Source organism: Ursus maritimus, unplaced genomic scaffold (genome assembly GCF_017311325.1).
Source record: "Ursus maritimus isolate PB19 unplaced genomic scaffold, ASM1731132v1 scaffold_1, whole genome shotgun sequence".
NCBI lineage: Eukaryota > Metazoa > Chordata > Mammalia > Carnivora > Ursidae > Ursus > Ursus maritimus.
Window position 1 is genome coordinate 32000231 of NW_024423343.1, and position 15342 is coordinate 32015572.

The 15342-nt window shown below is 34.8% G+C and overlaps 1 protein-coding gene and 1 pseudogene across 8 annotated transcripts in view; one reads left to right on the top strand and one right to left on the bottom strand.

The window, feature by feature from the left end:
- Positions 1 to 15342, bottom strand: part of CARF (calcium responsive transcription factor) — a 100631-nt gene that overhangs the window by 56395 nt on the left and 28894 nt on the right. For 7 of the 8 annotated variants that reach the window (XM_008687379.2, XM_040641859.1, XM_008687377.2 and 4 more), the window contains 5 exons: positions 12039 to 12159; positions 8619 to 8762; positions 6547 to 6780; positions 4838 to 5000; positions 2767 to 2830 (listed from right to left, as the gene is read on the bottom strand). In XM_008687379.2, coding sequence (XP_008685601.1) covers positions 2767 to 2830; positions 4838 to 5000; positions 6547 to 6780; positions 8619 to 8762; positions 12039 to 12159 — 726 coding nt within the window. Of the gene's footprint in view, positions 1 to 2766; positions 2831 to 4837; positions 5001 to 6546; positions 6781 to 8618; positions 8763 to 9170; positions 9309 to 12038; positions 12160 to 15342 lie in introns of those variants that run through there. The other variant, XM_040641878.1, reaches the window with a different exon arrangement.
- Positions 8770 to 9657, top strand: LOC103659762 (annotated as a pseudogene).

Here is a 15342-nt window from a genome sequence, read left to right on the forward strand (position 1 = left end):
TTTGTATCTTTGTTACAACTCCTGGTAAAATCCTAACACTGAATGAAAATGGCTTCCAGTGCCTACATATGTGACGCTGAATGCCACTGAAAAAGAAACTTGCTGCTACTACTAATACCAATTCACGATCATCAACTTCAACAGGACCTTCACCTGTACCTGAAAACCTTACAAGGTTTCTCTACACTATAGAAGATTTCAAAAGTCCAATCTTGGCCACACGTCCTAAGATCTTCTTCACTCTCAGCACTCTTACTTAAAGAGAAACTATCAGACATTTCCTCAACTTCCCATCATCAAAGCTATGAAAAACCTTCATCTTCATTTCTCTCTTCAGCTCTCTCCTATCTGAAAATACCTTCCCTCAACCCCATATTCCCTTCATAGCACATTGTCTCTACTTCTTCATTCATCACTCATTTGCTCTTCAACCATCCCAATGTGGCTTCTTCCCAACCCACTCCACTGAAATGGCTCTGATACCTAAGCTTTCCAAACTTGATTTCATGAACTTTTTTCTTTCCCCTTGCCATTTCCAAATCCTATTCTTATGCCAGTGTAGCCTACCGCAGTAAATGCCACTATCAGTCAGTTGCTCATGGTAGAAACTCAGGAGTCATCCCAGATCATTCCCATTCTTTTACCTCCCACACCCATTCAATCAATAACCAAAACCTTTGAAAACAACTTTTAAAATCTGTCCAATTCTAGTACAAATGCCACTAACTGCAGACTAAACCACTATCACCTTTCATTTGGACAGCTCAAAGGGCCTCCTAAGCCCATTCTGCATATCCAGGTTTATCTCCAAGCATTGTGTACGCTTAAAACCACAACAACTTTCTTAAGTTTCTTGAACACGACAAGCTCTTTCTTGCTTAGCTTTCAAACATGGTATTCTTTGGATTGACAAATTCCTACCCATTCTTCAGTTCTTAGTTTGAAAGCCACTTTCTCAAGTGTTACTTCCTTACTCCCTAGATTAAGTTATATGTCTCTGTCACTATTCTCACACAGTTTTGCACAACTCTTTTATGGCACTATTCATAACAGTAATTAGAATATATTTGCTTAGTGTCTTTTTCTCTTACTAAATTTGAAATTCAATGAAGCAAGAAATTCACTTATTCTTTTTTATGTCCAGCATTTATCACAATGAGTAAAATAGGTGCAGAACAAATGAATAATGATAAAGAATTTGAAAGTTATTCTCCACACACACTGACTCTTAAAGGTTAAACAGCCAAAGAATAAAGAAATAATTGTACTGTATACAGTTATTCATTAATTTATTCTAAAGCATTTATTTAGATGTTAACTTTGTAGCAGGGATTATGCTAGGAACTAGTTATGTTAACTTGAATAAAATATAACCCTTGCCCGAGGAGCTCAAATCATAATGAAAGATACAGATGTATAAACAAAAGGATACCATGTTAAATGCAGAGGTAAGTACAAAAGAGTGAATGTCTAACTTTATATAGGGGGTGAAGTTAAGAGAGCACTTAAAGCCAAATAGATTGAGTAGTGAGAGAAGTTAACCAGACAGAAGCAGAGAAAACACATTTCCAGAAGAGAAAAAAAAAAAGGGTAAAATAAGCTTGGAATAGTAAGAGAACATAGGAGTAAGAGCATATGAGAAAAAGCAAACGATATAAAATGGACAAAGTTTCCTGATCAAGGTATCTTATGGTTATTACTACCGGAATTAGCCTAGCTTTATAGTAAGCTGTACTAGTAATCAGCCTCAAAATTTTAATCATAAAGCATAAAAGCTGATTATAGAGGAATTTTTTTAAGTTTATTTATTTATTTTTGGTAATCTTTACACCTACTGTGGGGCTTGAACTCACAAACCCAACATCAAGAGTCATATGCTCTTCCAACTAAGCCAGCCAGGCACCCCTTATTTTTTATTTTTGTTTGAATATAGCTGACACACAATGTTACATTAGTTTCAGGTGTATAACACAGTGATTCAACTTCTCTATATGTTATGCTATGCTCACCACAAGTGTAGCTATCATCTGTCATCAAACATTGTGATTATAGTTTCATGGACTATATTCCCTATGCTGTGACTTTTTTTTTTATAGTTTTATTTATTTATTTGAGAGGGGAGGGAGAGGAGGAGGGAGAGAATCTTCAAGCAGACTCCCCACTGAGCATGGAGCCCAATCTCATGACCCTGATATCATGACCTGAACTGAAACCAAAAGCCAGACGCTCAACCAACTGAGCCACCCAGGTGGCCCTATGCCTTTTATTCCTGTGACTTCTTCATTCCAGAACTGGGAGCCTACACCTCCCACTCCCCTTCACCCATTTTGCCCATTCTACCCCACTGCTCCTCTCTTGACAACCATCAGTTTGTTCTCTGTGATTAAAGGCCTGATTCTGCCTTTTGTTTATTCATGTGTTTTGTTTATCAGATTCCACATGAGTGAAATCATATGGTATTTGTCCTTCTCATGAAAAGTTTGATTTATTTTACTTAGCATAATACTCTCTAGGTCCATCCATGTCATTACAAAAGGCAACATCTCATCCCTTTTTACAGATGAATAACATATATGAGAAAGTATATAGGAGTAACATATATGTTTAAACAGCTAGAATTATTTTGACAAATCCTAACATAGCTGCTCCTGTCTCTTTGGGCCATGGTTTCCTTATCCATAATATTTGATTAGACAAGATAATATCTTCAATGTCTTCCAGTTTTAACACTGATTTTATATATTAAAGATATTCAAGATAACCTACCTTCTGCAAAGGTAACTGTCACAGTCTCTCTGAGAATATGCCCATTATCTGTAGTCCATTGAAGCTGAAATGGGAACATTTATTTCAGTAAAAACAATAAAGCATTTATATTAAAAAATGTTTTAAAATATTAATACAACTGTCATATTTTATTAATAGTATATTTGTGTTTTATTCAGTAATTACTCTCTTCCCTTGTTTACTTCTCAAAACATGAGTACACTTCACTATCCAAATACATTAGCTTCCCAAGTTCAGATAGCAAGAATTCGGATAGCAAGTATAGATGGCAAATCCACTTTACTTCCTGAACTTTGGATAGTGAATAATTAAGAGAGTTTGGGATGGAAAAGAATAGTAGCCATAGCTTAAAATCTGAATCTATTTAGTTAAGAAGGCATAATTCGGATAGTGAAAAAAAAAAGGGGTATTGCTACTGAGATTTCTTTTGAAAGACTTATTTATTTATTTTAGAGAGCAAGACGGAGCACATGCAAGCATTGGGGAGGGGGAGAATGAGAGGCAAAAAATCCCCAAGCAGGCTCCTCATTGAGCACAGAGCCCAAGGCAGGGCTTGATCTCACAACCCTGAGATCACGACCTGAACCAAAGTCAAGAGTTGGGACACTTAACTGACTGAGCCACCCAGGTGCCCTGCCACCAAGATTTTAATGCCATAATTACTGTACTATAATTAGTAGTTTTTGGATAATTATATTATTCTCTTCAGAGTAAGTAAAATTTTCACAGAACTGACAAATATTCAGGGAGAAATTAGAGTATGAGATAAAATTGATATCCATAGATGGCATATAGAATGAACATCATCCCTTTGTGTATTCAAGTCTGAACTATTCTACTGAAACTTGTCTATTTTATTTTTTTTTAATTTAAAGATTTTATCTATTTAGAGAGAGAGAGAGAAAGCATGAACAGGCGGAGGGGCAAAGGGAGGAGAGAGAATCTCAAGCAGATCCCACACTCCGCATGGAGGATGACATGGGGCTCAATTTTACAACTCTAAGATCATAACCTGAACTGAAATCAATAATCAGATGCTTAACTGACTGAGACCCCCAGGTGCCCATTTTTTAAAAGATTTATTTATTAGAGAGTGTGTGGGAGCAAGCAGGGAGAGGGGCAAAGACGGAAAGAATCTCAAGGAGATTCCCTGCTGAGGCAGAGCCCAATGGGGTGTGGGGCTTGATCTCAGGACCCAGAGATCATGACCTGAGCAGATATCAAGAGTCAGATGCTTGACCAACTGAGCTACCCAGGCACCCCGTCTATCTATTTTTAAAAAGAGAGGGAGGTATACATAGTATATACTCAATAAGTATTTGTTAGATGAACAAGATATACTTTTTACAGAAATAAAATATATTGATTTTTAAATGAAGATTACTATTGTTATTATAGTCAGGGTTGGAAATTCACTGATATTTCTTCTTGTGAGAGTAATAAAAATTTTAGTCAAATCATCATCTGAGGGTTCATATTTCATGTTTACATTTTAAGAAAAAGAAACTACTATTTCTTCTTTTTTAAAAAAGGCTTTATTTATTTATTTATTTGAGAGAGAGAGTAAGAGTGCACGTGAGGAGTGGGGGCAGAGGGAGAAGGAGAAGCAGACTCTCCGCTGAGTAGGGAGCCTGACACAGGGCTTGACTCCAGGACCCCAGGATCATGACCTGACCTGAAGGCAGATGCTTAACTGACTGAGCCGCCCAGGAGCCCCTCTTTTTTTTTTTTTTAAGATTTATTTATTTCAGTGAGAGAGCTCAGGGTAGTAGGGGCACAGGAAGAGGGAGAGAGAAACTCAAGCAGACTGTGCACTGAGAATGGACCCCGACTCAGAGCTCAAGCTCATGACCCTGATATCAGAACTGAGTTGAAACCAAGAGTTGGATGCTTAACCGACTGTGCCACAGAGGCACCCCCAAAACTACTATTTTTTCTTTCATCACAGTTATTTATATGGCCTAATAACAACCACCCCATTAGGCCAAATAGTAAGAGAAGTTGAGAAAGATTCTATAATAAAACAAAAGAATTACAATTGTAATCATACCGTTGCTGGAATGATCTCTGAGTTATACACATTATCTCCATTTCTCAAGGATTTCTGTACCTCATGGATGTGATTTTTAATATCATTTACAGTTGGAAAAAAGGACAAATTATGTCTCTCAGGTACCTCATCAGGTTTAAATAGTTCTCTTTCTACAAATTTTCTGCGGAGAGCATAAAATAGAATAAAAACATAAATAGTCTAGTAATATACTTCAGATCAAATGAGAAAATGGTTCTTTTTTTAGCATAAACATCTGTAAAGCATGGTTTACAGCTTTATAATTTATATTTTTCCACTTTTAATTTTTTCCGTACATTAAATCAAAGAAATCATGCAGATTAAAGCAATATAATACTTTCATTGGTTAAATACCTCTATATCTAGAGTAAATTTTGACATTTTTATAGGAATCATTATTGTCAGTTTAAGCATAATATGTTTTGAATGCTAATGTCAGGTAGTGTACTTAACACTTCACATCAAGGATCTCCTTTAATGCCTACTATAATCCTGTGAGGTAAGTGCAACTATCATTTCCACTTTACAGGTAAGGGAACTGAGGGCTGCCGAAGTTAAATAATTTGCCGAAGTTGTACATCTAGCCAGTAAGTAAGAGAGCTTGGGCCTACACCCAGGTTATTGTATAAGCATCATGTTACACTGCTGCCAAAAGGCATCACTTACTATATGAAATAGGACCTGCTTGAATTCTTTAAGTAGACAAAAGAGAAATATAGAAATAGAAGGCAGCACTAACATATTAATATACAAAAAATACATAAAAAATTATAAAGTCCAATATTTATATGGTTTGTGCATTACCTTCTATAGACCATGCTGCAGAGCTAATTATACCTCTGTTTTTAAGGTTCAAGTTTAGTAAATAATGTATGGCTTTACCAAATTTTGGCTCTAACAATGCCCCAATGAAAATAAATATAAAATGTCTGAGAAAGCTGCTACATGGAAAAATCACATATTAATTAAGATATAATCCTAAGAAACACTCATTGTGTTGTTCAGATTGGATTACAAAATAACCAGTAGGAATAAGGCCAGTTAAGTACCAGAAATCATGGTAAAAAGCACAGGTTGTAGAATAAGATCTAGATTTCCGTTCTGCCTCTACATCTTAAGCCAATTATTTAACCACTCATAGTGTCCGTTTTCTCATGTGCGGGATGGAGACAAATATACCAATTTTACAGAGTTGCAAGAATAAATGAGATCATGATTATTGTATCCTGAGAATCAGTAACATTGGACCAGAGTGCTACATGAAAACTTCTATCATACAAAGAACTATCCACGTTCTTTTGTTATAAAACAATTTAACTGCATTTTAAATAGCTTAAATAAGTATCCTGGCCTAGGTTTTAAAATCTTTAGTCCTACAAAGGCTTTTTTTTTCTGTAAAGGCATTTATTGTATAATTAATTTATATATAATTCAGAAATAGTCCAATTTGCTAAATTTGAATATGGAATATTTCAAATGAATAAGCTGAATCATTACTCATGGCTTGCCAAGTATCTGCTAGAAAATGATCAGTTCATAAATAAGATTATTTTAATAAAATTAATAAATTACATTCCTTATCACTCTGATAGCATATGTCTTGGAAAATGTCTATGATGATAAAAGTTATTATTTAATCCAACAAACAAAAATGAAAAATGTAAAAGAACAATTTGTTTTTACTGTACCTTAGCTGTTTCCTTACTGCATATACTTGTTCTATTCCCTGTGACACTAATTCTTGAATCTTATGTGCTACTTGAGGATGTAGACGTGAGGGTAATGCACAATTCTCATCCCTAATTGCAGTGTCCTCTTCTTCAAGAGAAGACACAGGAAAAGGCGAAGGTGGCAAAGGGAGGCAGGAAGTTTCTAATTCATGATACTGATGAGCTTGCTTTGTAGGTAACTGTACATACCACCTGACAAGAAGAAATATTTAAAATTACATTACCAGACAAAGGCAAGAATCACAGTTACTTATGTTAAAACTCATGAGGAAAAAGAATAATCTTTTAAGAAAAGATATGATTATATATTAAGTAAATATGATAAAAATTTTAAAATAATAGATATAAATAAAATTTAAAATGTCCTCTGCTTGATTTTTGCAAGAAAGATTTTACTTATTTATTTATTGGCGGGGGAAGCATGTGCACGCATGGGGGTGGGTAGGGACAGAGGGAGAGGGGAAGAGGCAGAGAATCTCGAGCAGACTCTGCGCTGAGCATGGAGCCCAATTCAGGGCTCATCTCACCACGCTGAGCTGAAACTAAGAGCTGGAGAGCCAACCAACGGAGCCACCCAGGCGCCCCCTCTGCTTGACTCCTCTAAGTTGGCTTTACACCCAATTAAATAAAAATCTTTATAAACCTTTATAGACTTTCACTATGGCTCTATAGTTAAGGAGGGTACAGGGGTTAAGTATATATGAAAATGGTATTTTAAGTTTCATGTTAAGTAAATTTTACCTCAAAATAATGAGACTTTTAAAGTTATCATCTTTTAAACTATGTATTTTCCTATTCTTCTATGATTCTGTCCCCAAATTATAACTTGTGTTCCACCTATAATCCTTCAAACAAAGGGTGGCTATAATTCAGAGTCTACCACGACGGAGGTGAGTGGGAGAATCTTCTCTGACAGGAGCTCAATACACAACCTCTATTGCTCCACAGCCCCTCTATTGCACACAGCTCCTATTGCCCCAATGAGCAAGACAATCAATCAACTAAAAGATGAATACAGGTCTTTCATATTGCAGTGCAAAAAAACAGATGCTAGGAAAATGAAATGATCTGGCAGGATACTGTTTTAATGGATACTTTTATACAAAGTGCTTGCAATGACTGATACTACATGAAATGGAGGCTATTTAAAAATTACATGCAATGTTTTCCAAACTGAATGATCTAATTATTGGTTACTCATTTTTCATAGATCCAAAAGTTTATTTTATGTATTTATTTGTTTATTTATTTTTTTAAAGATTTATTTATCTATTTGAGAGAGCGAGCAAGGACACGAGGAGGGGGATGAACAGAGGGAGAGGAGCAGACTCCCTACTGAGCATGGAGCACAGCACAGGGCTTGATCCCACAACCCCAAGATCATCACCTGAGTTGAAACCAAGAGTCGGACACCCAACCGACTGAGCCACCCAGGCGCTCATACCCAAAAGTTGTTCGTTTGTTTGTTTACTTTTTTACAAAAACTATATTCTGTGCACTTAATCCCATTGTATTACTGTAAATTCTTCACCTGGACTAACACATAAAGAAAAGTAAGAAAGCAAGCTAATATTTCTTCTTATGTAAAATCTGAAGCACAAAAAGTATATAAAAATGGAATTTAATGTAGGGCTTAGAATTAATTTCTCGCTGCTATAGGTAATCAAAGATGGGTTAAAAAAAATATATAGGTGACTGCAGTTTGGCTCCTAAGAAGTATCAGAAACAAAATATGAAATACGTAATTATATGTGTTGCTAAACACATATTTGCAATTTTCGGGAAAAACTTTCATATGGTATATGTACTTCTTTGGTAGGCATTATCGGAACATTTGGTTGATAAACTCAATGGCTTACACAGTGGCAAATTTTAACACCTAGGAAATCACTAATGAGAGATCTCCCTTATAAAAACCATTCTTAAAGAAATAATTAGAAAACATAATTATAATTTCTCTTACAAGAAATAAATCTTATAAATGGAGCTGATTAATTTGTAAAAATAAAATAATAATATAAATGTCATACCTAAGAACACCACCAGCATCTACCAAATTCTTCTTTAGCATGTTAAAGGCTTTTTCCTGCTCCATTCTGATTATTTTCTTGTCAATTTTGGGGTCTGTAGGAACTCTATATTCAGGAAACTTCTGTACCTTTTTAATGTAAATCCTGTTTATAAGCAAAAGAAGAATTTCTTTCATTATATTATAATGTCAAGAAAATCACACTTACCAAGCAGAAGTTTAAGCATTAAAGTATAGAGAAAAATCAATTAAGCTAGAAAGCATTCAGAGGATTATGTTGAAAAATAAGCCATTTTCTCAGTGCATAGTATTTAGCAAATTAACAATAATCATGACATCAGTAAAAAAAAATCTGAATATTTATGGTATTAACTTTTGTTTCTGGATTTGCCTCTTCCCAATTCTGGAAGCCATAAAAAACTCCTGCCTGGGGGTTCCAGGAGGGTGCTGGCAGGAGAGGGATGGGCAGCAGCTGCGGCAGCTGGAAGATGAAGAAGGAGCATGTGCTGCACTGTCAGTTCTCTGTGTGGCAGCCACTGTTCGGAAGCCTTACCATCAAGAGTGTCATTCTTCCACTCCTCAGAATGTGAAGGGTTATTTACTTGATGATGGAACTCTGGTGGTTTCAGGAAGAGAAGATCCGCCAACACGTTCTCAGCCAAACAGTGATAATAAGGCAGAAGAAATACAGTGGTCGGATGATGAGAACACGGCTACCCTTATGGCACCAGAATTTCCCGAAGTCACCACTAAAAGGTCAAGAAGCTATCTATTCCCTGGGGGGCAGTGTATTTCCTAAGCTTAACTGGAATGCCCCAAGGGATACATACTGGATAGCAATGAACAGTTCTCTGAAATGTAAAACCCTCAGTGAAGTCTTTCTATTGTACAAGAGTCCTGATATCATCACTCAGGACTTTACTCAACCATTTTTTCATCGTACTGACGGTTCTCCATATCCTTGTATAGAATATGAGCTTGTTCTTTGAAAATGGTATGAATTAATTCTTCAGTTTTCCATTACACAAACCATGAAGTGACAGTTTAACCCTGTCCCTATCTGAGTTACTGACTTCCCAAGGACTCTGCAGACCTGTCTCCTCACAAACTCAGATTTTCATAAACTGAGAAGAAATCGGCAAGAGGATGACTGATGAGAGCACCAGAGTTCAAGTCCCAGGTAAGGAGGAAACCACCTTGGTGTCAGGAGGCGGCTCTCAGCTCACAACTTCCTGTTACCCCATTCTGTTAGTGTGGGAGGCAGTATGAAATCAGTACTTTTTAATATTCATATACATTAAGCTGGAAAAAAATGGAGGGACTTTGTTACTTGTAAAAATAAATGATAAATAGATCTTAAACATAAAAACGAAACAAAGAACTCATGCCTGGATTACTTTAATAGCCTCCTTTTGGGCCTCTGGGCCTCATTCCTTAAATCCACTTGATACATTAATGTTAAAATAATTCTTCACATTCTGTTGAAGAATCGACTTGCTCCTTAATCAAGTATGAATTTCTTGGCAGCATTCAAGACATCCCATTTGATTCTAGCTTATTTACCTAATCTTACTTTCAATTACTTCAAATGTAAAATTGCTTTTTTCAGTGAAGTTTATCATCTCAATGTTCCTTCCTTCTCTGATACCAAAAATACAATCACACCATATCTTTATTCATATAATTTCCTGGCCTACAATATCTCCCCTCTAATTCCTTATCTACCCCCCCTCTAATTCCTTATCTACCCAAATTTAATCTAAACTTCAGCATTCAGGTTAAGTTGCACTTTCTTTCCTGTTAATGCATTTGCATGGGTATGTGCCTTCTCTAATGAGTCAGCTAATTGACACATCTGGTACTATATACTATTCCATTACGTTTTCCAACAGTTTTTCGTTTTCTGATCTACCCCAACAATATTTTAAGTTTCCCATGATTAAGTAAAATCTTTACCTCTTTCAATCTCCCTCTTTCCCATGGCACCCAAAGTACTGCTGGGCACAAGAGATACTCAAAAAGTACTAGCAGAATGATATAGGGAATAAAATTATCTCTTCACACATAAGAGATCTTTCTTCTAAGTTATATCTAAAGTTTTATATTGCTTATATTTAAAAGCAGTTAAAAGTTTTGCTTCACAGTCAGGTTTAAATATTGCCTGAAGTTACTGTTATCAGATTAAACATGAAAAGTCTTCTGAATTAATCTGAAAAACTTCTTGAGAATGTGCAGGTTTGTGATATGTGATGCTGAAATAAAATGTTTCAAAGATCAACTGTAACCAACATTTATGTTATCTTTTTAAATTTTATCTGAGAATTTAAAACTTTCAATGTCTAAAAAAAATACTAGAAAGAACATTACAAAAATATTTTATTCCTTCAAATTTTTCATTCTCACCCAAAGCAATGACCAATCTGTGGTCCTAGTCTATCTAAAACTGATCTCATACACTGATGGTATAAAGATTATTGGTAAAGTCTCTCTAAAGAGCAATCGTCTTTAATACCTGTAAACATTTAAAATAATATAATCTTTGCCCTAGGAATTTCATTTCAACAAATTTATTCTATTGATATACTTGCACAAGTATATAAATAGGTATAATATTACTAACTGCAGCTTTGTATATAATAATAAAGAATACTTTTTAGAGCCTACATGTCCATCATTAGAGGACTAATTTAGTATATGACAATCCATCCATAAATATAATATTTTATGGCCACTGAAAAGAAGGAACCATGAATATAATGTTATATGTCCATTATATTTCAATTTTTAAAATAAATAAATGCAAAGAAGAAACCAGTCCTTTTATGTGCAGATATGGAGACAATTTTGAGATATACTGGGAATGAAATAACAAAAAAAAACAAAGCATAGAGTGGTATATGTCATTACATTCACACTAGTGTGAAGCAAAATAGTTGTGCAGTAAATAACCATAACAGGCATTCAAAATAGAAATAAAGCAATGTGAATTCACAGCAGGAAAGAAGGTATATTAGTACCTAACTTTAAGGAAAGACAATATTAGTAAGTTTTACTGAGATTTCAACATCTATGAGTGTAAAGGAGGATATATACGTATGCATATACACAGAATATCTCTGGAGGGTTACTCAGGAAGCTGGTAAGTGTTGTTGCCTTAAAAAGGGACATAGGACTAATGAATCGTTAAACACTACATCAAAAACTAATGATGACTATATGCTGGCTAACTAAACATAATAAAAAAAATAAATTAATTAAATAAATAAATAAAAATAAAAAGGGACACAGGGAGTAGAAGTAAAAGGAAACTTATATTGCACTGTACACTTATCGGCACTGTTTAGACTTAATAAAAATGTGCATATTAGCTATCAGAAAATAAATACTTAATAAAAAGGAAATTAAATAAAATAAAGCTTACCGGGCTGGACAAGTGGCTTTGTAGAGCTGACAAGACCTGCTGTCCTGCTCAATGATTTTTTTTAACTGGAAACCTTTTCTCCTTGGCCCATACTGACATTCCATTACCACGGCTCTACTCCCTGTGGGCCAAAACCAACTATTGATATTAATTCAAGTATCCATCTGTTCTGGACACTAGAATAAAAATAACTTGGTGGGGGCAATGTCAAAATTTACACTTTCAATCACACAACTTTAAGGAAAGAAAACATCAGTAAGTCTTACTAAGATGTACGAACACGTAAGTTTAAAATTTTATTATAATATTTACCAAATGTACATTATGGTAAGAAATTTGCAAATACCACATTTACTGAATGTTAACTGATATTTACATATAGATGGTTTTTAATAATAAAATTTCACCACTGTATAAGTAGAAATTAGCAAAAGCTACATTTGTTAGTAAATATTGTCATGTAAAGTTTTATTTCCTTTTATAATTATTTCCTTATTTCTATTTGTACTTTTAGAATATAGTAGTCCCCCCTTATCTGCGGGGGATATGTTCCAAGACCCACAGTGAATGCCTGAAAGGATGGATAATACTAAACCATATATAAACTATGTTTTTTCCTATCCAGATATACCTATGATAATGTTTAATTAATAAATTAGGCACAGTAAGAGATTTGCAATAACTTATAAAATAGAACAATTATAACAATAAACTGTCATAAAAGTTATATGAATGGGGTCTCTCTCAAAATATCTTATTGTACTGTACTCACCCTTCTTCTTCTTGTGATGATGTGAGATGATAAAATGCCTATATGATGAGATGAAGTGAGGTGAATGACGAAGACATTGTGATGTAGCATTAGGCTACTACTGACCTTCTGACAATATGTCAGAAGGAGGATCATCTGCTTCCAGACTGTGGTTGAGAACAGGCAACTGAAACCTTGGAAAGTGAAACTGCAGATAAGGGGGGACTACAGTAATGTACTAACCAGCCTCTGAGATGGCCCCCGATGATCCCTGCCTCCGAGTACTCATGTCCTTCTGTAATTCCTTCCCCTTGAGGACGGGCTACACTTATTAACTTACTTCTAGTGAATATGGCAGATGTGACATGATGTTATTTTTGATATAAGGTTATAAAAAGACTGTGACTTCCATCCTGGGTACTCTCTTGCTCTTGCTTGGATTGGTCTCTCTGGGCGAAATCAGCTGTCTGCAGGGAGGCAGCTCTGTGGAGAGGCCCATGTGGCAAGGAATAAGCCACATGAATGAGCTTGGAAGCAGATCCTCCCCCAGCCAAGCGGTGAGATGACTGCAGCTCCAGCCAACACCCTCACCGTAACTGCAGTCTTGTGACAGAACCTGAGGCTGAACCACCTTACTAAGCCGCTCTCGGATTCCTGACTCACAGAAACCATGAGATAAACGTTTGTTTTCAGCCATCAAGTTTTGAGTAATTTGTTACATAGCAATAGAATATAAATAAGTGGATGTGAAAACTATACAGTTTATGGCTTCAAGTAAAATATCCTATTCTAGATAGAGCACAACAGATTTTTCAAATATAAAATTTAAAAAATCATAAATGTTGATAGATCTGACATTAAAATTTAAAACTTTAAAATTTTAAATATAAATTTAAGAATTAACATTAATATAGAGATAATAATAAGGAAGAATATGCAGAATGTAAAGAGCTACAAATAATTTTTGAAAATAAAGAACCAAACAGAAGAATGGGTAAAGACTATGAATAGGCAATTCAGAAAGAAAAAAAAAGATATTAAACGAACAAATAAAAAGATGTTCAATTTTACTAGTAAATGTGGAAATGCAAATTCAAGCTATACTAAAATACTATCTCACACTCTTCATATTGGCAAAAATAAAAAATCTGACAATACTCTAAAATAACTGAATCCACTGATGAATTTTAACATCACAAAAAGGTGTTGCACATAGGTTGCAATAAGAAGTACACAGCACACCTTGAAGTATTCTTGCAAAATACTTTAATGGAGAGTAAATCTTCATTTAATCAAGCCCCTAGATCTAACAGTTCACAGGAAATATAGGAAATTGTTAAAAAACATGTTAAACTACAGCACAGAGATGGAATCAACAAAACTCAGAATATAGAAAACTCTACAGGATAAACTACCTGGGGGAAAAGAGGAGAGAAATTTTTAGGTGAAAAGAAATTTAGGAGATAAAACCAAATGTAATCTGTGAACTCTGTTTGGTTGTGAATTTGAACAAACCTATGGAAAAATAATTATTAGATAAGAAATGTAAACATTGGACATTTTATGACATTAAAAAATTACTATTTAAAATATGATAATGTGATTGTCATTGTGTGTGTATATATATATATATGAAGAGTCCTTATCTTTTAGAGATATATACTTTGGTATATAATATATACTTTTGTAATTACAGATAAAGTGATTGGACATCTGGAATTTGCTGTAAAATCATCTTGGAGGTGAGGAATGAAGAAGTGGGTAGGGATATAAATGAAACCAGAATGACCATATGCTAATAGTTGTTGAAGCTGTATGGTGGATATAGGGAGAGTCATGGGATTTCATATATTATTACCTTTACTTTGAGAGATACATACATACATATTTATACACACACACACACATGTTATTATATATATTACCTTTACTTCTACATATGCATATATAATATGTATATGTCTATATATGTATAAATGTCTATATATGTATATATATATATATCACAGATATATATATGAACATTTCCAGAATATAAAGATTTTTTTTTTAATATTTTATTTATTTATTTGACAGAGAGCAGGAGAGTACAAGTAGGGGGAGCTGCAGAGGGAGAGGGAGAAGCAGGCCCCCCGCTGAGCAGGGAGCCCAACGTGGGGCTTGATCCCAGGACCCTGAGATCATGACCTAAGCCGAAGGCAGCTGCTCAACTGACTGAGCCACCCAGGGGCTCATTCTGGCACCCCCAGAATATAAAGATTTTTAAAGTCTGACAATGCTAAGTCATAAGGTAAATGAAGGAAAGGGAAATTTTCATACATTGCTGAAACAAGTAAAAATTAGTACAGGTTGTCAATTCCTCATGTATAATTCCGAAATTGAAAAAGTTCAGAAAACAAAATTTTTTAGAACCCAGGCAAAACCTGACCTGAACTTTATGTGGCTATTTATAATCTTTACTCCTCTTATTGTTACTATCCATAAAATATTGCTGTGTTTGATTATGTGATATGGTCAACAGAACACTTGCTGGGAGTATTCTGTAATATTATA